Here is a 20,688-nt window from a genome sequence, read left to right on the forward strand (position 1 = left end):
TTTATCACTGACTAGATCATATGATCACGCTCCTAGCGGCGCGCCTAATGCTAGGCCCTATATATTGAGTACCTATCATGAATATATCGTTAGACTAGCTATAACATTCTGAATTTCCCCCTCTTCACTAGCCATAAGTGATTATGAAACTGCAGTGCATCACCAATGATACTAACGTTACATCACAAGCAATGCTGTTTTCAGTATGTATCGTTGTTGCACCTTTGTCTTTTATTAATAAATGACTTTCACATATCTGAAAAGAGAAAGCTCTGATGCGGATTTATCAAGATCTGTGTTTCTTCTGAAAGTATAACAATACGACCAGTAATCACAAAGGTTCGCACAGCACAGAAGGGGTCGACTAGGATTCGGCAACGTCCTCTCGATCTTTGGTAATTTAGCTTAACTTTTTGCCAGTTTCGAACTAAAGCTGTCAGGTTGTAGGCGGATTACGATCGGGTTATGCAGTGGCTATCAGCGTAAGGTCCTTTTCTGGACAGGATAAGCGAGTAAAGTTATATCTATAATCATCCTATACACGAAGAGCTCGTACGTGTGCGCACAGACTCTTGACATCCATTACGCGGTGTGTCTCCGGCACTCCATCTGCTCGCTCGCTGCAATCCCAGCTCTCAAGCGCTCTTGAGCGGGGTCTAAGTAACCTTGATTTAGTGGAGCAAACGCGTGGATGATTTCTCACATGTCCTATGAGTGACATTTTACACGTGAGAGCGTCAGGCGAGGTGCGTAATGATAGCCCTGGCGTACGGTACAGAGGTATCACTCTGAAAACGCGCTCAACAAATCTCCTCCGCCGTATCACACCTGCGATCTGTCAGCCCAAATCATCCCCGTGCTATTATAATACATCATCCATAGACTGGGCGTCAGTTGCTGGATTGATCGGTACCTTGCTACAAAAGTGGGTCGCCCGTGCGGTGCGGGGCGTCTGTGCTGATAACTGTGTGGCCAATTGTCCAATTGGCGCATGGGCTCATGGGGAAAGTTGCGGCGGCCACGAGGGATGGCGAGGACCATCTCATGGGAGCAGCGGGCGCAACTGGAAGAGAAGGCCCGCCACAGGCGCAGCATGCGGACCCTGCGGGCTGCCCTGGCGGTGTTCTCCGTGCTGCTGCTGGGGGTGGGGTCGACAGGGATCGGGCTGGGTGCTGCCGCCGTGTACACGCCGGGCGGGAAGATCACGTCTAGAAACAGCATGTCGCCGATCTGCTGCGGCGCTTGTGTGAGTACCAAATCCTCCTAGTGGTCCGGCGGGTAAGAGGGTCCCTTTAATCTATGACTATGATACCCACAGGATACATAGTCTGGATTGATGGTAAAAGCGTCCCTTTTCTTGATTCCTAGGACCCCCTGTTTGAAGGTCGAAGAATGACTGTTCGTGTGTGGTTTCATATTGTAAGAAGTCTGAGTCAATGCAGCCTTACTCAAAATGCACTACGTTTTCGGTACACGGCTTTTGTAAATCATATTATATTGGTAACTTTTGGTAATTCAATCTAATGTGATCCTCTATCACAAGTCAAATCAAGAACGCAAAGCTTTCAATCAAATCTGAAATGGAATATTGTATCGATCCTTTGGCGAAGGAGCTGTCCTAATGGCCGCATCTACATCCGTTTTACCTCCGCCACTATCTATAACTTAGGATACAACATTTCAATCTCTCACACGAGTGGCCTCGTCATTATCTGACCGTGGCGACACCATATGCTGGTCAATAAGTCGGCGTCGAGCGAGGGACCCATTAACTCGGGAAGATTTGACAACGTGACAAACGATAGAAAGATAGAGACGTGGTCAGGGGATTGGCAGGGGGACACTAGCCTCCGTTGCAGACTCCTTCCGGCTGTTTTCATTTTCTAGGTTCCAGTTTTACCATTACATTTGTTGTTGTTGGCCCGGCCAGCAATTAGAAAAAAATGTAATAGTATAAAACAATAACTTGAAAAAGAAAACAGCCGGGAGGAGTCTGCATCGGAGGCTAGGGGGATACATGGATTTATATCAGATTTATACAGACCACGTAGCAGTGTCCCATACAGAGTCATCCAGTATACAGCTCGAGGAATGAGAAATACAGCATTTCTTTCTTGTTTTTTTCTTCTTAAGATCTCGCAATGCCTTTACATTGATATATAACTATTCAGCGAACTGCCAAAACCGGTTGCTGAGAGCTAGTTTTGTTGGGGATGACTTCCATGTTCACATTGATCAGGGCTACACATAAGAATTTTGATCAGAAAATCTTGATTTTCATAGAAAGATGTCTGGACTTCACCCAGCATAATGGTTATGTTACTTGTTTTGTTAGCTTGACATGTGTGTTGACGCTAAAATCATTTTTCAGAAGGCAAAGTATGCTGGTTTCTATTCAAAGCAGTTTCACGTTGTTCGCCAGTATGTGAACAGTGTCTATGTAACATTCATTGCAGCTGTGACAAAATACGCTGTCAAAACGCATTACCCCTTGTGTCACAGATAAAGCCTGGAGACAGTAGTTTAGGAGGAACCTGTCACAAGCCCGTCCCTTCTATTCCGTCCCCGCAGGATACGACAAGGTAGTCGATGACTTTTCTGACATGTTACCGTAAAATATGTCCAGCGCATAAATATATGCTTTATTTCATTTAAAGATGTACAGTACTTTACAATGTACATACATTGTTTCTGCGCTGATTTTAGCATCTGCCATAGCCTCCAGCAGGCCTAATTCTACTGTGGTACGGATCGCGGAATTTGGCAAAACTGAGGGAATAATGGCCAGGAGAGCCAGTCTGTGGTAAGGTTAACATTAGCCGGTTATTGATATTGGACCTTCGGTAGCCAAACTCCCCTGGCAAATTCTCCCTATAGCCAGCGTAGGTAGCCTTGTAGAGACTGATTTGCCATTCCCTTCTCTAAACAACAAAATCATTTGTCCAAATCTGTACACGGAAAATCAGCTGCGAGAAATGTGATCTCCTGTGGGTCTCCTGACGGCATTTCTCACGGTTATAACAGGTTGGCTCTTAACGGGACAGGCGGCAGGGGTGGTGTAACGTTAGAACACATTTTTCCCAGCATTCGAGTAATCCTAGATTCCATTATACCTCTAATGGGCCAACAGGCCATATATTACAGCGCAGTTTGAAAAGACAACCCGGGAGGTAAAATAGCTTTTCATCATTCACGCTTTCATCACGTAAGCTTGGAATTACTCTAAGTGCGAATTAAAAACAGCATTTTCATATAATGGCAGAATAAACAGCATAAGGCATCTATACATTAAAACAGGCTTGAGGCTGTCAATTTTTCTTTTTTAGGTTATTAACATACAGACCTTCTGGGGATGCAATGTTAGCCCGCATGTCGCTACGTAAGCTGGTTTCTAACTAATTGATGAGGGTATAGTAAAAGTTATTAGCCTTTCTAGAGGTTCTGACCTTGCGTTGAGGTCAGAGAATTCGTAACTATAGGAGAACCGCGGCAACAAAACCCGATAACATGTAATGAAGAGGGGTTATCACCTCACATGAACCTGTCTTCAAAATCGAAGACGGTCTCTTGCAGATGGTAGATCTCAGATGGTCGTGTCTTATACTAGATGTCATTGACGGCTTGATTTTGAATGGATCCTTTTGCACCGAATGCATTTGTATATCAGTATGACAGTACTCGGGGCATTGTAAAACCTGGTCCCAATAAGATCTGCCGATAGCAAAAACAATGATTTCCATCGCACAGGACATGTAATTACACTGTGAGTAGTAGAAGGAGGGGTCGATGCTGATAAATTATGAGCATAGAGCTAAGGCTTCCTGGAGGTACGAATGTAGTCCATCTGATATCTTCTCCATTTACTAACCTATTGTATACTATACATATCGGTATGCACATCCCTTTTCCTTCAACACGTAATTGAAAAATTGATGTTTGCACCTCAAGAGCGTAAGTCAAACATAACTCTGCTTTTGCGCCCAACATACATAAAATATCCACATTCAAACATGTTATCAGCCAACTTGAAAGACGTGCTTAAGTCGGAAAACACCACATTTTTTTATTCTGCTTTCTAAACTTGGGTCAATATCCCAGACGTGCGCATTCATCTTTTTAACAATGACCTTCACTCACGAGATGTTCAAAAGAAGTCTTAGACCTGCTCCGTGTGAAAGTCTCAGTTGTCATTGTTGTCCTCTTCGTCTCAGGTTGGTAAGACTCCCCTTACCGCGGTCGATATTTGCTTATTAGTCGGTTTGTACATCACAGGCATGCTTCATCAGCGCCTGGCAGATCTCCCGCCGGCTGGTATTACGTTCGTGTCACTGGAAGGCTTATCTTAATGTCTATCAGAGAAAGGTCCGCTTTGAGAAGTCGGCGAGCATGCATCTTCTTGCCGATGTGATTTCTGTGGTAGGAAAAAAGATCCACAGTTTCAGAAGTATGATGTATTAGTATGCCTAAACAGAGTTGGACGTTATGCAACGCTATTACGTGAGGAGTTGTGCCACCTATTCCGTAGTGCAGTTAACGAACGCTATTCACGGGAGTCGCCTAGACATGCTAGAGTAGTGTGTGTGTGTGTGTGTGTGTGTGTGTGTGTGCGCGCGCGCGCGTGTGTGTGTGTGTGTGTGTGTGCGTGTGTGTGTGTGTGTGTGTGCGTGTGTGTGTGTGCGTGTGCGTGTGTCTGTGTGTGTGTGTGTCTGTGTGTGTGTATGTGCGTGTGTGTGTGTGTGTGTGTATGTGCGTGTGTCTGTGTGTGCGTGTGTCTGTGTGTGTGTATGTGCGTGTGTGTGTGTGTATGTGTGTGTGTGTGTGTGTGTGTGTGTGTGTGTGTGTGTTTGCGTATGTTCGTTAAATACGAAGCCCTTCGCCTTCAACACCGGTTTCGTGCGTTAGATATGATACACAATACTAGATTGCCGGATATGTCAGGCCCTCCCCTGAGAGATGAGGGAGCATGTCCTGTCAATGTCGATACCTATTGAATGTAAGAGTTATGCTAGAGACACGTGGTCAATTTGTTGACTAGTAAGAGGTGATGGCCGCTACTTCTCCCTTGAACTTAGCCTGGGTACCATCTTCCGTAGTAACCGTGATTAGCAGGCGAAAAGACTGAGCCTGTGGTTACTACGGAGGATGATACCCAGGCTACCTTGGCCTTGGTAAGTTCTGTCAATATTTCGCCTCCGACAATGTGATATAAAGAATGCTTACCAGTAGTTCCTTAACATTTTCAATAGATACATGTGTGTAGGTCCATTACTGAACGCGACGATCACCCGCCCTGAGGCAGGCGGTTCCATTTGTCTCTAATGGGATGTATGTTCCCGAGCTACGAGAAGATACAAAACACCGACGCAGTCCCAAATGTATCGGTAGTTTGGGCCTGGGAGGCATAATTGGAGGCGGGAATGAAGAGGAAGGACCTCGATGGAGAGTGGCTTCAATTAACGACACGACAAAGGCCACTAAAATCAGCGCCTGGCTCTGATGAATTATTTAACATAGTGGAGCGGGCAATTTCGGGGTGGCACATCGTAAATTCCAACCTTACAAGCCGTCCTTTGATAGCCCGCGCTTACGGTTGGAGCAAATTAGAGTCACTTTAGACACAGTCCACTTCGAATAATCGGAACCGGTTCCGAACCGGATCGGTTGTCTTTAGACCTACGGGCGGAAGGGCAGTGCACCACCCGTGGTGCAAGATATTACAGTCGCTCCTCTCATATTTCTTATGTTTGCTACAAGCGTTTTCTGGCATATGAAATAGTACGGGCCCAACAAAAAAAGGAGGATGAGACGCATGTACAGGGACAGGCAAGACCAGGCTTGAACCCGCCGGCGTTCGTCCTCGCCGCGCTGGCTATACTGCAAGCCGGGCACGTTGATCGGGTCATAGGAGAACACCAAAGAAGAAGCTGCCACTGGTGGCAGGCCATTGCACTTGAAACATTCGAAAACTTTCAATGACTATTGCACAAATGTTTCAGAATGAGGAAACTATGCTTCTATTGCTAGCGCAGGCTTATTAGCATATCATTATCATGACCCCGAAAGCGGTCTCGGAGCCAGTTTCCTCTTTACACACAGAGAGAAACCGCATTGACCCCCTGCTGATGTGGACTAGACCAGGGTTGGGATGTGGTCTGGTGCGGTTCCTGGAGAAACCGGATTCTCCTCTTTAGACTGGGAACGGGAGGCGAACTAGTCCAGTTAAAGTGGACTAGTTCGGGTAAAGTAGACTCAGTGTAAAGCCACCCTTAAACTAACAATCTCGCCATGGAAGACTCACGGACGATAACGACACTCCCCAAGGATGGAACCTCCAGGATACCTTTAAGACGATCTCGAAATATGATAAGACGCGAAGAAGGTATACGTGTATCGAAGTGGTTTATTTGATGGCTCCCAAAGATTTGTTTTCCTTTTAGCAGGAAATATATAACGGAATAGTTAACATAGCTTGAAGAATACCACGCGTTGTACTTTCTACGTACTGTACTACATTTTTATAGCTTGAAGGATGAATACCAATAATTCCTCTCGAGTGTTAACTAACTCTTTTACCCTCAAAGCATCCTGCGACAATTGTTTTTTTTTTTTCTAATCATAATCATCGAAAACATCGATGAAAAGCAACAGAGGGCGATGATATATAGCGTAATCAAGTTATGGAACTTACATTAACGCCAGCACACAGGTGAGTAAATAAGCAAGCGATAGCTAACATTACAAACAGCAGGGTGTACATTTAAACCACGTCCGCGCCATTAGAAACAGCAAGAACACTTGCTTATGATTAAAGGATGAAGGCGTTTAGTTTCAGTGATGACATTATGAGTCGTCAAAACTTTGGTACATGAACGTGTGTGGGCCTGTGGTATTGTCGTCGTTAGCCCTCCACTTTCCGACTGTTTTGTTTGTTTATTGTCTTTGTTTGTTTGTTTGTTTGTTTGTTTGTTTGTTGAAATCTGATAGCGAAGTATATTTTGCCTCGTCATTGTTTGTACTGCATACCCGGTAAACCACCTCATGGCGTAACACACCAAGTTTGTACCGAACAGTACAAGCTGCATATCCGGACAGATTTATTTGATCCACTCAAACCGGGAAAGACCCCTACTCTTTTCGATAAGTCCGGTGGGTTCTTTTACGTGCTCCTAGTGTGGCTCTCCTTAAACACGGGACCTCCATTTCACGTCCAAGGGATAGGGAGTAAAAAAAGTGCATTTCCCAAATGGCACAACGTGAACGGGGCATGTCAGAGGATTCGAACCCAAGATCTGTGAGCTACTTCCATTGAATATGATTAACACGCAGGACAAGGCTGTTTGAATCATTGTCCCACTTACCAGCTGACATCGTGATGCATCTTTCGGTAACGACAGAAGAGGACTGCTGGATAATGACTCCTCTTTCCCTCCCGCCTTATCTTGATTTGTTATAGATAGCTGTGGCGCTAGGGAGCTGACAGTCGGCTGGATGGCTGTATGAAGATGGATGTGTTGTTTACAGTTCCATTCTCAGTGATCCGTTCATCGGGGATGCGTCCTAATTCTAACTTTATGTTCTACTTCTACTTTTCAACAAACTTGATAGCGCACATAAAGCAAGAAGATACCGTTTTTAATTATAGATCAAAGTGATAGAAAACAGACACAACGACGGACAGCAAGGAAACAAAACAGGTTCGCGTATCATCGACCTGCCTCTAGCCTCTAGTAAAGGTTACAACGCTTCAGACATAGAGCGACTTGGACAGATGTATGCTTTAGAAGTCTTTAAGCACCAAGTTTACACAGAATAGACAACAGCAGAACCTTAGAGCCATCTGTCTTAGCCTCGGATGCCTTCCTTACATCCCATAGAACCATTTCCTAATACTGCGTACTTCGTTCTGCTTTTGAAAAAGCACCGCAAACTTTGTAGCCGGCTTTAGAGAATTATTACAGACTCAGCTCAGGAATGACGAGCATAATGGACCGAAAATAGGCAGTTCGTAGACTGTACATTACTATCATTAGACGACTTTATAACTTTGCCGGTAGCAATATCGAAATATAGTAACTGATCGACATGCCACGCAGACCTGTTAATGTTAGTCGTTTTGGCGCCCTTTTCGTTAAAACGGCGTCAGGGGTGTTATTTTTGTATCAATGACACAACATCTTTCTTTAGAAGTCCTATTTCAGCATTTATGCTTCACCCACGTACACGGCTGTTCATAAAAGATAAGAATGAAAGCCTCCCGTAAGGCCCTTTATTAGGGGTTGGTGGTAAAGCCTCGAGTTCACTAGAGTATACATTGTCTTTCCCACTGGGTAGCATAATGTCTGACACAAATTGAGAAGAATTAGTGTCCCCTTTGCCACCTTAGCTGCGATGTGGCGCAGATGTGAACTGATTCCGTAAGCCATTGTGCTCAGTCAAGCCGTGTCGCCGGAGATGTGGTATAGTCATAATCCATCAACAATGTCGTGCTAACGTCGTTGCCTGGGGTACTCCGCGGCCTTGCCAGCAAGAAGGCAGAATCTGAATATGTACGGGGAGGGAGAGGGAGAGAGAGACAGAGAGAATGTGTATATATATATAAGATACATTACGGTTTATAAATCATTCAGAGCGCAGGTGATTTTCACCTTCCCATGTTTAAGTTATCTGTCAAGCGTAGTGCATGCGTTCCTTGTCCCATCTGCGCATGCGTAAAACATCTTCATGGCACTTTCCTTATCGGTGATTTTCTCCTTAACTGGTTGACAGACTAATTAACCAGGGGCACATTCCGCGCTAACGAGCGTCCGGAACTAATTTGTAAATAAGGGGACGACATCAATCTTCCAGGCTGTCACAATTAATCTTCTTGTTACTTAATCTAATTAAGACACAGGCGCCATGAGATACTGTAAATTCATTTAGGTTCGAGGGGATTTGATTTCTCGGTAGGGGGTAAGAGCAGTCGATCGTGAGCACATACGTTCTGAGTCCATTACTGACAGAAAATCATTTTTAGATAAACATGATACATAAAATATTTCAAGATTTACAGCACACCCTGTATGGCGACTTTCACAACAGTAAAAGAATACGTTGTACAAGATCAATGTTTATGACCTTTGAGAGAGCTTTTCGGTCAAAGTCGTGGCCGGGGATTATTGTAAGGCAGTAGGTCTGTAGATTAGGATCACCAATAACTGCCGACCAACGGGGGTAGAGCGGAGATATCTCGGCTGGTAATTCTGGCCTGACGGGGGTACATGCCCTTGTGCCTGACCTCAATGATCCTGTAATACATAACCGTGTAGTCTTGAAGGAAAGGCCCAATTTGTCTTCTTGATGTACTATCGTTTGGTATTTTACAGTCTGACACACGTGTTTTTTATCTCCTCTACACATAGTTCTTCATCTGCAGTGTTCTCGGTCTGATCTGTGCAAGGAAGACTACTGCGTGGGCGGTGAGCATCTCTTTCATCATTTCTAATGCGCTTATATATATGATAAGTCAAATGGGAGGTGATAAACATAGTGACGTATGATTTACTATTGGCCAGATAAAGGATATCAAGAGTCTGACATATAAACTTGATTATGGTGAATGTTACAGAAACCCGTTTGGTGAAAGAAATCACCGGGCCGCCATTTTCTCCACACCGCTCCTGTCCTTGGTGCTGAAAAGGCTGTTTCGTCGAGCAGACTGTAAAGTTAGTTATCAGCAGCGGCTTAGGGTCCTGCGATCTCAAGGATAAATGAGGAATAAAAGCAGTATTCGTCACGCTAACATGTCAGAAGGCTTTAGTTCAGTTTGGAAGTACAATAGAGGATTTCTACTGTGTATTTAAGTGCTTTAACGCATGGAAAGGGAACCTTTTTATCCAACATGTCCAAACCACATAACAAGATTTGCTCACCCTGCAGTTTAAACGTGAAAGGTACTAGTAACCCAAGTGATGTAATAGGTGGCATTTGCGTTTGCATATGTGAAATATGTCTCTTTTGTTGTCGTTGGTACCAACAGATCCTGTGCTTCATAGTGGCGTGCATCATATCTCTGGTCTTCAGTATCGTGACTATCCAGCTTCTAAGAGTGATAGCCTCCGGAAAGGGTAGTGCCCAGGACAACATCTCCCTGCTGGGACAGCCTACCGCCGTGCCAAGCTCGGGACAAGGCCTGGAGAAGAGCGTGGCTCTGGCACGGGGAGCCACGGCTGTGGCCGGGGTGGGGTGCGCCACCACCATCATACTGACGTTCCTCGCCTGCAGAGTCGCGCGGGAAGAGAAGAGGAGGCTGTTCATGATGAGGGAAGGAACCCTGGCGCCCGGGTCGTCACATCAAGTCAACGAGCTCACTTGAGACATCGGGTTGTCCAAGAATAGCATATTCTGGTCTTTTGACATTCTTACTCGTGTAAACATGAAAGAGAAAGGCCGGGACTTGTGTGCGTGAGAGAGAGAGAGAGAGAGAGAGAGAGAGAGAGAGAGAGAGAGAGAGAGAGAGAGAGAGAGAGAGAGAGAGAGAGAGAGAGAGAGAGAGAGAGAGAGAGAGAGGGGGAAAGAAAGAGAGAGAGGGAGAGAGAGAGAGAGAGAGAGAGAGAGAGAGAGAGAGAGAGAGAGAGATGGTTCAAACATTTGCAAACAGATATAATATTTACTAGCAACTACCGACTGTTTCTCTCCTCGATCCTCGTTTTCTACGGAGGTATATTGACTACTGCACCCATCTGCAGTATCCCTGGCAAGGAAGGTCGTCTAGATCTAGCATTATGGTCCTCAAAGATGAACTCCCCTAGTGTCACGTCAATTCCCAACAGTTGATATGTTTAGGCGGGGAAAAAAAGAAGAACGAGGAATCTGAAAAGACAACGTTTCCCATTTCTCCCAATAAATGCATGTAAATAGAACAATTGTGAGGAGCACTGCATAACTTTGAACAAGATATGAATAGAACAACTTGACCTCTCTCAAAATCTCTCTCACATTTTCAAGTAATAATTCCTGTTTTACTATCCTGTCCTTCAAGACGTCGTTTCAATGTGCGCAGGAAAGGAAAAAATTAATTCATAGAAAGTACTGCAGGTAGTCAGGAGGTAGAGAATCAATGAGTGATAATGACGCACAACCTTTGCTGAACTGTCGAACTGAGAGCGCTTCACACCACTTGGAAGGACACGTGTTCTATCGTGAGTGGTTCACAAATGGTCGTTAAGAGGGGGGTGATAGAAAACAAATGGAGAAAACATACTGCTCTATCTACGGAGCAAATGTGCATATATCCATGTAAAGACTAGGGGTATATTCATCTGTCGATAGGGGGTTCATGGGTGAAAGGGTGGACCTTGATGCGACGAATAATCAACCAAGTCGTAAAGTTAACATATAAGACTTTGAGGTTTCTGTCCTCCTCGAGGTGGATATTTTGCTTTTGACAATCGGTATAGTGGGGACCTGTCCATCTCAGCTGATACCAGACCTTCCATGACTCTACCAATGTTGTATATTTGCTATTTAGTCTATTTCTTGTGTCATTTTTGATTTTTGTCAATTTTACATTTAAGTTGGTAAGAACGTATTTACTGGTAACTGTTACCATATGGATTATACATTGTAAATATGACGATTCATATACAACAAACGAGTTGTATACTGCAGGAGCACTACGACGATACAGTATGACTGTTGAGTGATAAATGAAAGGGGCCTTCACAGATCCTACCGTACTCTGTACATAACAAAGATGATACTATCTGTTTTCATATGTAGCATATACATATATATATACACATTTCTCAATCCAGTAAACTGGAAGAAAGGACTTATATCCTCACATTAGCAATATCTAAAAACAGGAGCGTCCATAACCAAGTGCCATCTTGAAAATATCGTTTACATTGCATAGCTCAGCCATCGTAGTTCCAGTTAGGGTAGTTTGAGATCTTCAGGCAGATGTTACAAGAGGTAGATTGTAAAAAGGGGAAATTGTGTCATGAAGAGTTGTGTCAGAAAAACAAGCAAGCTAGAAAATATTGTGATTTACCCTTATAACATCTCCTTGGAGACTAGGCACTTAGTATACATAGAAGATTAAGCAATGCTTCATGAAAGCGTCAGGTGAAGTCATTATGGGTTGGCTACCATGTACGGTCTCGTAGTTATGAGTTGATACGTAGAATGGCAAGCCCCCTGCTGTGTGCCCGCTGACACAAGATAAGGCAGTCCCATGGCAGTCACGTTTGTTTCAATACATTAGCAATTACTTCATGTCGGCAATTACAAAACGTGTACATCACGATACAGTATGTTGACGTATGGTTCAATCCACACCATTATTCTTGTACATTCGGTGTGATATAATATACCGAGTATCTCTCATCTTGACCATCCAGATTACCATTGATTTTAGTCATCTTGCAATAAAATGAATTGATCAACAACTTTGCATCCAGGTTTCACTTGCTCATACTTTACTCTAGCTGTATGTAGTAAATTCTATTACTTTGTTTCAGGCGAGTCCTTTACAAATGTAGCGTTAAAAACGACATGAAAGGGACTACAGTTGTAGACTGTTGGCTGTGATGTTACCGTGAATGATTCATGATGTAGTTTTGTGGGACTCATTTTCACCTTTTCGGCTCATCAGTCATACTATACACAAACCCTCTCAGGAATTCACATTATGCATCATTCGTAGTGTTAGAAAGAGATTTAAAAAACACCTTTTGATTTGTTCTAAAAACAATGATAGTTAAAACGAATATGACAAAGGTGGTACTTAAGCTTAGCTCGTATTACACTGGTCAAGGACGTTTGTGCATCTTTTTGAGTTGTCACATTAGCAATGATTAAGTCATAAAGATTCCTTTCCGTATCGCAGACTCAATCAGCCTCATTTGAACAGCTTATAATCCCTGGGAGTGACCTGTAGAAAGGTGTTTAGCTGTCCGGTACTTTATAGCCTCAAGGTGCTTCAGCAGGATCCGGACCCTGAAGTAATCAACAACACTATCATGCAGATGTAATTACCTGGTGGTGTCTCTCATATCCCCTCAACACGGACTCCAGGAAGTAGCAGAGGCAGGGCAGCAGAGACAGGCATTCAAACAGATAACGGTCTGCACCCCCGGGCTGGAAGGAAATTGGAAGGACGGTAGGAGGTTATTCGGAGGAAATTAAAGAGAAGGGAGCTTGTTTACTCATTCTTTTGAAGAAAGGAAAGAGTAGAAGATGGATTGGTGATGTCCAATTTTTTTAGAGTAACGAATATCGTCAATGAAACATACCCTAGCACAAACAACCTGAACTGAACTATTCTTACAACAGAAAATCCCAACGCGTCAACGAAGCACCAACTAAAACGCATGTCACAATCCGACGTAGAAAGAGGAAATTAGACTATTTCCTGTTAGTTAGACGCTGCAATCACCGAGCCTGAACAACTGAAGAAGCCACGTCGTCGAAACGTGTCTGCGTGACTGGCTGAAGAAAAGAGAACTTCGCGGCTTCGATTGTCTTACTGTGCGATGTGAATGATGTCTGTTGCCTAAAACCATCCGCTCCATAAAACCAATCATACATCACTATTCGGCACAGCGGAGGACCGGCTCCACATGTTTTAATATATTTATATCGTGTTCTCGTGTTTTCTGGCGATACTGTGAAGGTCACAGCACACGCGCGGCTGCACAAGATCTTCACACTCAACTTTTCCCGGTACATGCTAAAACTGAAACACACAGAAAGGATTTTATCGATGCATATCTTTTTACATATTGGAGGAAGTGACAGAGCTTGTCATCACCAGTGTTTAAATTTTGGTAAACTTTAAATGCGTGATAATTAAAGAGCTGCCTCAGTGCATGGAGCTGTCTCTCTGTTTGAACTCTGTTTCTGCTGTTATTTTTTCATGACACTATCTTTGAATAGACATATGAAGATATCGGCGTCATCATAATCATCATATTCATATAATGTAGATTAAAGTCGCCCGGGGATAAGGAAGCGATACCGCAGACTTTATCAAAGCAGCTTATATTAATATTCAGTCTACTGTGTGCAGTAGTAGTGAGGAGACGAGAGGGGCACTATCTTACTCACGGCTCGTAGAGGTGTCACCATGCTGCGGTCGCTGTCGTCGTCCGCGGTACTGATTCTCCTGCTGCTGTCAGGATGGCGTCTGTGCGAGGGTGAAACTTACAGGTACTGTGTCTGGTCTTTATTAATATTGTAGTATTTCACCCTACTGCTAATAGTGTTGAGTCCTAATGTACTGACAAGGGGTGAAACAAAAGTGTGGAAGTAACAGGGTGCCCGTAATTCATCCCGGGCTTGTATTTGGGTCTCAGAGACGAGTATACGCGAAACCCTGTTCAACGTCGTAGGAAAAATATTCTGTCCAAATGCTGCTTTTATTTTTTTGTTTACTGACTTGTTTAACTTATTTCTTTGTTACTTTATTTTCTCATTAACATTTTTTTCAAATTCGCAAATACAAATTGATAGATAATATTCCACTCTAGAATTAGAATGTCTGACATTTCTCCTTCCACACTACATGTAGGTCACATAGAGGTTTTGAATGGAAGTTCCCAACAGACGGTAACTCCACAGCGGGAAATAGCAGCCTTGGATGGGAGACCTCAACTGGCGGTAACTCCACAGCAGGAAACAATAGCCTTGACTCGGATTGCCCAACAAACGACAACTCCACAACGGTTCAAAGCGACCATGGAAAAGTCAACAGGAGCCTTCAGTGGAAGTTTCCTGCAAAAGACAACTTTGAAGACCTTCCCACAATGGAAACCCTTACCCAGGTACGCGCTACCTCTTTTCTGTTGTATGGGCCATACCGGTACATTTATTCCAGTTGTTTGTTTTTTCACCCTGCTAGCTTCATTCCCTTTCTCTGTATTTCTTAGTTGTTTGGCTGTTAGCTTTTACATTGTTCTTCTTTCAACCTATCAAAATAGCCCGCTCTGTAACTAATGTTAGCCACGTCGATGAAAGTTAGCTCTTCGGTAAAGAGGCCACGGCATGTATGTAAATATCATGGATGACATCCTGTGCAGACGCCAAATTTAATGCCAAAGGTACAAATAATACGATGGGTAAAAAAAAACAAGGTGGCTAAATTTTCAAAATAGACCACAAAAAAAAATTGGATTTATTCCTGTAAAGTGAGAATTGAGTGGAAGACTGGTATCAATTTCCAAGTTCGCAACTGCCCTCATGGCTACAACATTGGTGCCACTTCGAACTATCGAACAAGTTCATTTCTATAACTACAGTCATGGCTACCTCACTGGTGTCACTTCTACTCTACAACTACAATCAAGGCTACAACATATTGTAATTTTGGCACTTTCTCGTCATATTGGCCATCTCCGGATTGCTACACTTCATAATGTTCACAAATAATCAGGGTACACCTTGCTACATACAATGTACTTAGGTAAGATATTTCTCATCGAAAAATCAAATAAGTTTTTATTCCGTTCCTTGATTTTTCCTTATGCAAAGAAATAAGTCGTGTGCCGGCCCAAAATGAACAGTATCCATGTATTGACTCATTGTATACATGGAAGGTGGAAATCCATTGAATGTGTTATATACGCCTGGCGATACATACTGATTGTCACTCACCTTTTTTTCAATGTTCAATGTTTCTTAGATGACTATAGTTTTGTGGTTTGTATAAAATCACGTCATCTTTTGTTGTTGGCATTCAGAGGTAAGCTCATTTAACGAATACCAATTTTCTAACAGCCTTTTGAGCGGCATCTGGACGATGTAAGAGTGCTTCTGAACAAGGTACGTGGCAGGTATCTCAGTTAACACGGTGTTGGGTGTCTGTTTTATGCGATAGGCTGACACTCTTCTCTCAAGTCCCTGTGGTTAAATCGTTTCGCCATGTTTCTCGGTAAATTATGTCATTTCTAATGTTGTAAGTTAACCACACACCAGGCAACTCGCACACTCAGCAACGGTTGGATTAAAACTAAATGTCTTATATTTTATCTGGTTAGTAAAATATCCCTATGTTCTCCGTCTTTACTTTGTAGCCTATTCTCTAAAGCAGTAAAGGTGATAAATTTTGCTAAGAGTGCAGTTATCGAAATAATACAGGGAGGTTTTATATCTTGCTCTGCTTTTCCGAAACAAACAAACCGGACGATTGTATCAAGTATCAAATTTGTTTTGATGCCATGCTGCAGTAAAAATCATTGGAAGGTTATGAAATGCCAAATATCTCAGTGCATGGCGACAGTACAAATGTAGAAGATGCCTTGAATGTTGTGCTAGGGTAGTTTGAATGCGTGTTCATGGCTGTGAGCTGTCGAGCATCTGGAGTATTGTGTTGACGGTCCCCTCGCCTCAAGTAAGTGCGTCACTAACCGTTAGTGGCGTGTTGCCATGGAAACACAGACGACACCGGTTCATCGTTGGAATTGATAGACGATTTACTTCCCACCATGCTCATGATTGGTATTTTTGGTGACGAAAATTTTTAGACCAAAGTGCGTTGTTATTGTTTATTGTTCTTCTTAATCAAATCAATTTCGAGCGCAATGCTGAAAATTCACTTTACCATATATCTATCCCCATGAGGTACTCTGTTTCAGATTCTGTTTAAGACTAATATTTCTGTTAGTATCTTAAAAATCTTAACAGAATTTAAGAAGTTCAATTGTTTATAAAAAGCAGCTCCTGACCCTCAACAACTGTGTTTTTCCTGGCTATTCTAGCTGATCTCACAACCTAAGTCCAGTAATATAATGATAGGTGTTTGATAATGTTAAAACTGTCCTATATAGAAAATCCATTTACAGTTATCTGTGAATAATTAGGACACGTTTTCATTTCAGACCGCGGCGGCTACAGACATGTTGGTCCCATATCAGCGCTTGGGCGCCAAGATGTACAAAGCCCTGGACACCGCCGTCACGTATGACGAGGCCAAAGCTGCGTGTGAAGCCGACGGCGCGATCCTTCCGACACCGAAGGACATGGCAACCCAAGATCGACTCACCAGGCACCTTGTTCCCCGGTAAACATTTTCAGGAGTAATGTCTTGCGGAAGTAGGGATGCTTTAGACTAAGGAATCCCCCTATAAATGACATTGCTACCTGTACAAAAGTAAAGACAATGTATCGTGATATCCTCAACTTTCCTAGGAGGGCCAACTCCAAACTTTACCAACATAAGTGCCGATTTGCTTGGTCTTTTCAAAATGACAATGACTAGACTGATCGAACGTCCTGCTATCCAGATAGCAAACAAATTGATTTCCAGCTTCAACCAACCGTACCAAAACAAACTTGCCCCGTGTTGTAAAAGGTTCCAAAGGTGATATAAAACGAATGAATACCTGAAAATATCAAAATGTCGCCTTTCTAAAACTGTTCTACTTGAAAGGAGTTCAAGACAAATAGTAACGTTACTATGACTGTCCAGCAAGTTGTAAGTTGACTCATGTGAAAATTCCTTATTTTCTGTAGAACTCAGAGCAGGATCCGGAATTACTTAAACTATCATGAGAAGACCTCATGCCCCATGTTCTGTCCACAGGCTGTCCACCTCTGCTTGGCTGGGTCTCCGGCTGGATGCGGCTGTAGAACAGTGGGTGTGGAGCGATGGCGAGCCGCTAGGGGGATGGACGCAATGGGGAGGCGGCACCGAGTGCGAACTGGAGCCATTAGTAGAGTGGGTTCCGTCGATTTCCTTGGAACAGGAAGACGTGTGGATAAAACCGCAGATACAGCCGCCCATGTGTGGGCACCTGAAGTGCGCATACATGGATGCTGAAGGCATCTGGTACAAGGCAGCATGTGATTCCAAGGCCAACGGGATTTGTGAGAGGCCAGGTGAGATCGATGCGATTTAACATATGTGATCGCTCTTGTTCTTTATGCAATTCTCCTGTTCTCTGTAACGTTATCCAGTTTCAAGGACAACATTTAAACGGTGTTGCCTTCTCTCCTCCCTTCGTTCTACAGTCCCCGGGTGCATACCTGAACGTTTACGCCGTGAAGTGTTCCGTGTTGAGAGGAACTCGGGGGTTCCCGTGTACAACACCTGGCAGAAGGTGGGATCCGACAGCTGGGCTCAGTGGAACGTGCAGGAGGTGAGTCATACGGGCTAGACCGTCTAAAATAACGTTTTGATTCGCAGGACTTCTGTGTGAAGTAAGATTGCTGAGCTGTTCAGAGCTTCAGGGAAGGGTCCACCAAATGAACTTTCCAGTCTAATAAAAAAATAAAAGTACGCACAAAGAGTACGCACGGTGCAATTTACTGCGCAACTCAAATGGTAGTCCCTCCCCTTTTACAGCTCGAGGTCATTATTTCCTGGACACCAACCTTGTCAGGCTAATGCCATTACGTGCCATCGATGATTCCAGCTAATTAAGGGAGTGTTAGGCCCGATTTACACACCCGTTTTCATTGTCGATACGGGGCTGTGTGTGAGGAGCTTTGGGCTGCTCAAGTGGAGTTTTTCTACTGGAAAACGCTACTTGAGTGGGCTAGGGTTCTCCTTGCACAGTCCTGATTCGACTCCAAGTCGACTCAACGAGGCATGTGTAGACCTAGCCTTAGATTGAACTCTGCCGTGCCCACCGGGCTCTGAAACGTCATGACCTTGATGCATGGTCCTCAAGTCACCCCTCAAAGGAAGTGACTCCACCTGCGGCAAATTTAATTACTGCAGCAAACAAAGCAACTAGCTCTGCTGTATGCTAACGTTACATTTTTCAAACGCAAGGTGACTGTGGAGCTGTTTGAGAACCACAACAGCGTGCTGAAGCTAGTGTTCGACGGGAAAGGCACCGACCACATGAGCTGGTTCTCCCCGGACAAGTTGCTGTCTGCCCCGTGGACAGATCTTGACAGGCCGTTCTTTTTCAGCATCAAGGGGGCACAGAAGACAGACAGGTAATCCATTAGAAAATTATTGACATCGGCAGGGATTTTCTGTCAGAGGTGACAGTCTACAGTATGCGATGTGGGTAGAAATATAGTTGGGTTGGGCATGTATGGGTTCATACTAGCCTGGGTACCATCTGTAGTAACCGTTGGCTCAATACATTTGTTTGCTAGCCACGTTAGCAAGCGAAAAGAGTGAGCCAGCGTTTACTACAGAGGATGGTACCCAGGCTGGGTTCACACAGTTTTAATTTTTAAAGTTTTCAAAAACTTTCCAAATGGACGGCCATGAAAAGTGAATCGAATGTGATAGCGTTATCTATCAATAAACCAACCAACCAACCAACCAATTGATTAATTAATTTGGTGAGTAATTACACGAGTACTTAACTAATCAATGATCTTTGAGTTCATTGACTGAACCAAATCATCACAAGGTTTAATCCTGATAAATCTATACATAACGTTATATATTCTTTTTACAAATATTTCATAATTTGGTAAATGTACAAAAATATTACATCGTCGTTCGGATCAACATAACTCGATTAATCGATCAATCAAGTTATTGGTTAACTTACAAACTGTAGACAAACTCACCTGCTTGTACTTGTGCGTTCTGAAACAGGCGCTTCTTCATCCATGGCCATTACTACGGGTGTGCGCACGACCGGGGCTGGCTGGCCGTTCTGGAGTCGAAGAACCCGCCGTGCTCATGGGAACGTCCTCATGGCTACACGAACGACGACCTACCCATCATCCTCTACTCCACCTTGTTAGGGAGGGTCACGTGGGAACAAGGTATCTTGGCTTTCTTGATTGCTAAGATATCGTGGTAAGGGCAGGGCGAACTGATCTATGATTTCCTGAGGGCAGAGTGCAACGTAATCTAGAGTCCAGACTGTTGCCAGGGCCTACACAGGACAGGAACTTTTGCCTTAGACCCACATGGAAGGCCATTTAGCACAGACAATGTTTTTAAGCTGCAGAAAAAATGGTGGCACCGGGTGAGTTTAGTTGATCAGGCGGGAGAGAAGCTTACTGTACCGGGGAGACCCAGGAGAGACTGGTGACCAGGCTAGGGTAGATGGGACCAGCCTTGGAAGAGTGTGACTAGTATTACGTTTGCGGAATGAAAGTGCTGTACAGAATGATGTGATGTTAGTTAGGGGTAATGCTATGTTGGTCCCTTCAGTAAACCGTCCTTGCTTACTTTCAGATCCATACGACGTGGGCGTGGCCGACTTCATGACGGTGTCCATACTTGAGTGTCCTTAGATGTGAGCCGAGGGCATGGAGTGTGGCTCCGTCGATTTGAGAAAAAACAGCGATTTGTAGAAATGTAGATTAAAAGTACCTATAGCTATCGCTTTGTAGCAAAATGATGTGCTTTAGTTCATGTGGTATCAAAAGATAAGTATGTAGACAACGAGTCACATGATTAAGTTCTTCTATGTCGAAACAACAACAGAAATGTGTGACGGCAAGTTTGCTCTACGCAACTTTGGCCAAGTTGAAATCTTGAGGTCAGCACTGGCCTGTCTGTAATGGTGATATAATTAGAGAGTTGTATTGTAATGTGCTTTTTCGATTGTTGTCGTGGATATTGTAACGTGTTTATGTGAAAGCATGTATTGTGATAGTTGAGCAGTGTTATGTTGAACTAATTGAGACCTGTAGAGTTGTCCTACTGTTAACGATTTGTCTTTGAACAACAATGACACACTAGGCAGCTCGGTACTTAGACAGTTTGGAGTACGATATTACTGT

The 20,688-nt window shown here is 43.7% G+C and overlaps 2 protein-coding genes across 2 annotated transcripts; both read left to right on the forward strand.

The window, feature by feature from the left end:
* Positions 1-588: 588 nt before the first annotated feature.
* Positions 589-10,354, forward strand: LOC136435869 (transmembrane protein 196-like). Its single transcript, XM_066429581.1, has 3 exons — positions 589-1,246; positions 9,402-9,458; positions 10,019-10,354. The coding sequence occupies exons 1-3, from the start codon at positions 992-994 to the stop codon at positions 10,352-10,354; spliced, it is 648 nt and encodes a 215-aa protein (XP_066285678.1). The 5' UTR covers positions 589-991.
* A 7,174-nt stretch (positions 10,355-17,528) lies between these two features.
* LOC136435871 (uncharacterized) lies at positions 17,529-20,673 on the forward strand. Its single transcript, XM_066429582.1, has 5 exons — positions 17,529-17,859; positions 17,992-18,119; positions 18,758-18,927; positions 19,547-19,719; positions 20,138-20,673. The coding sequence occupies exons 1-5, from the start codon at positions 17,529-17,531 to the stop codon at positions 20,194-20,196; spliced, it is 861 nt and encodes a 286-aa protein (XP_066285679.1). The 3' UTR covers positions 20,197-20,673.
* The last annotated feature ends 15 nt before the right edge of the window (positions 20,674-20,688 follow it).

Source organism: Branchiostoma lanceolatum, chromosome 5 (genome assembly GCF_035083965.1).
Source record: "Branchiostoma lanceolatum isolate klBraLanc5 chromosome 5, klBraLanc5.hap2, whole genome shotgun sequence".
Classification (NCBI taxonomy): Eukaryota; Metazoa; Chordata; class Leptocardii; order Amphioxiformes; family Branchiostomatidae; genus Branchiostoma; species Branchiostoma lanceolatum.

Excerpts from the sequence above, each read along its gene's own strand:
- LOC136435869 (XM_066429581.1), top strand. The coding sequence starts at position 992 with ATGGGCTCATGGGGAAAGTTGCGGCGGCCACGAGGGATGGCGAGGACC. Across the intron at positions 1,247-9,401 it reads CGATCTGCTGCGGCGCTTGT|TTCTTCATCTGCAGTGTTCT; the intron begins GTGAGTACCAAA and ends CTCTACACATAG. Across the intron at positions 9,459-10,018 it reads GGAAGACTACTGCGTGGGCG|ATCCTGTGCTTCATAGTGGC; the intron begins GTGAGCATCTCT and ends TGGTACCAACAG.
- LOC136435871 (XM_066429582.1), top strand. The coding sequence starts at position 17,529 with ATGAGAAGACCTCATGCCCCATGTTCTGTCCACAGGCTGTCCACCTCT. Across the intron at positions 18,120-18,757 it reads CTCAGTGGAACGTGCAGGAG|GTGACTGTGGAGCTGTTTGA; the intron begins GTGAGTCATACG and ends TTCAAACGCAAG. Across the intron at positions 18,928-19,546 it reads GGGGCACAGAAGACAGACAG|GCGCTTCTTCATCCATGGCC; the intron begins GTAATCCATTAG and ends GTTCTGAAACAG.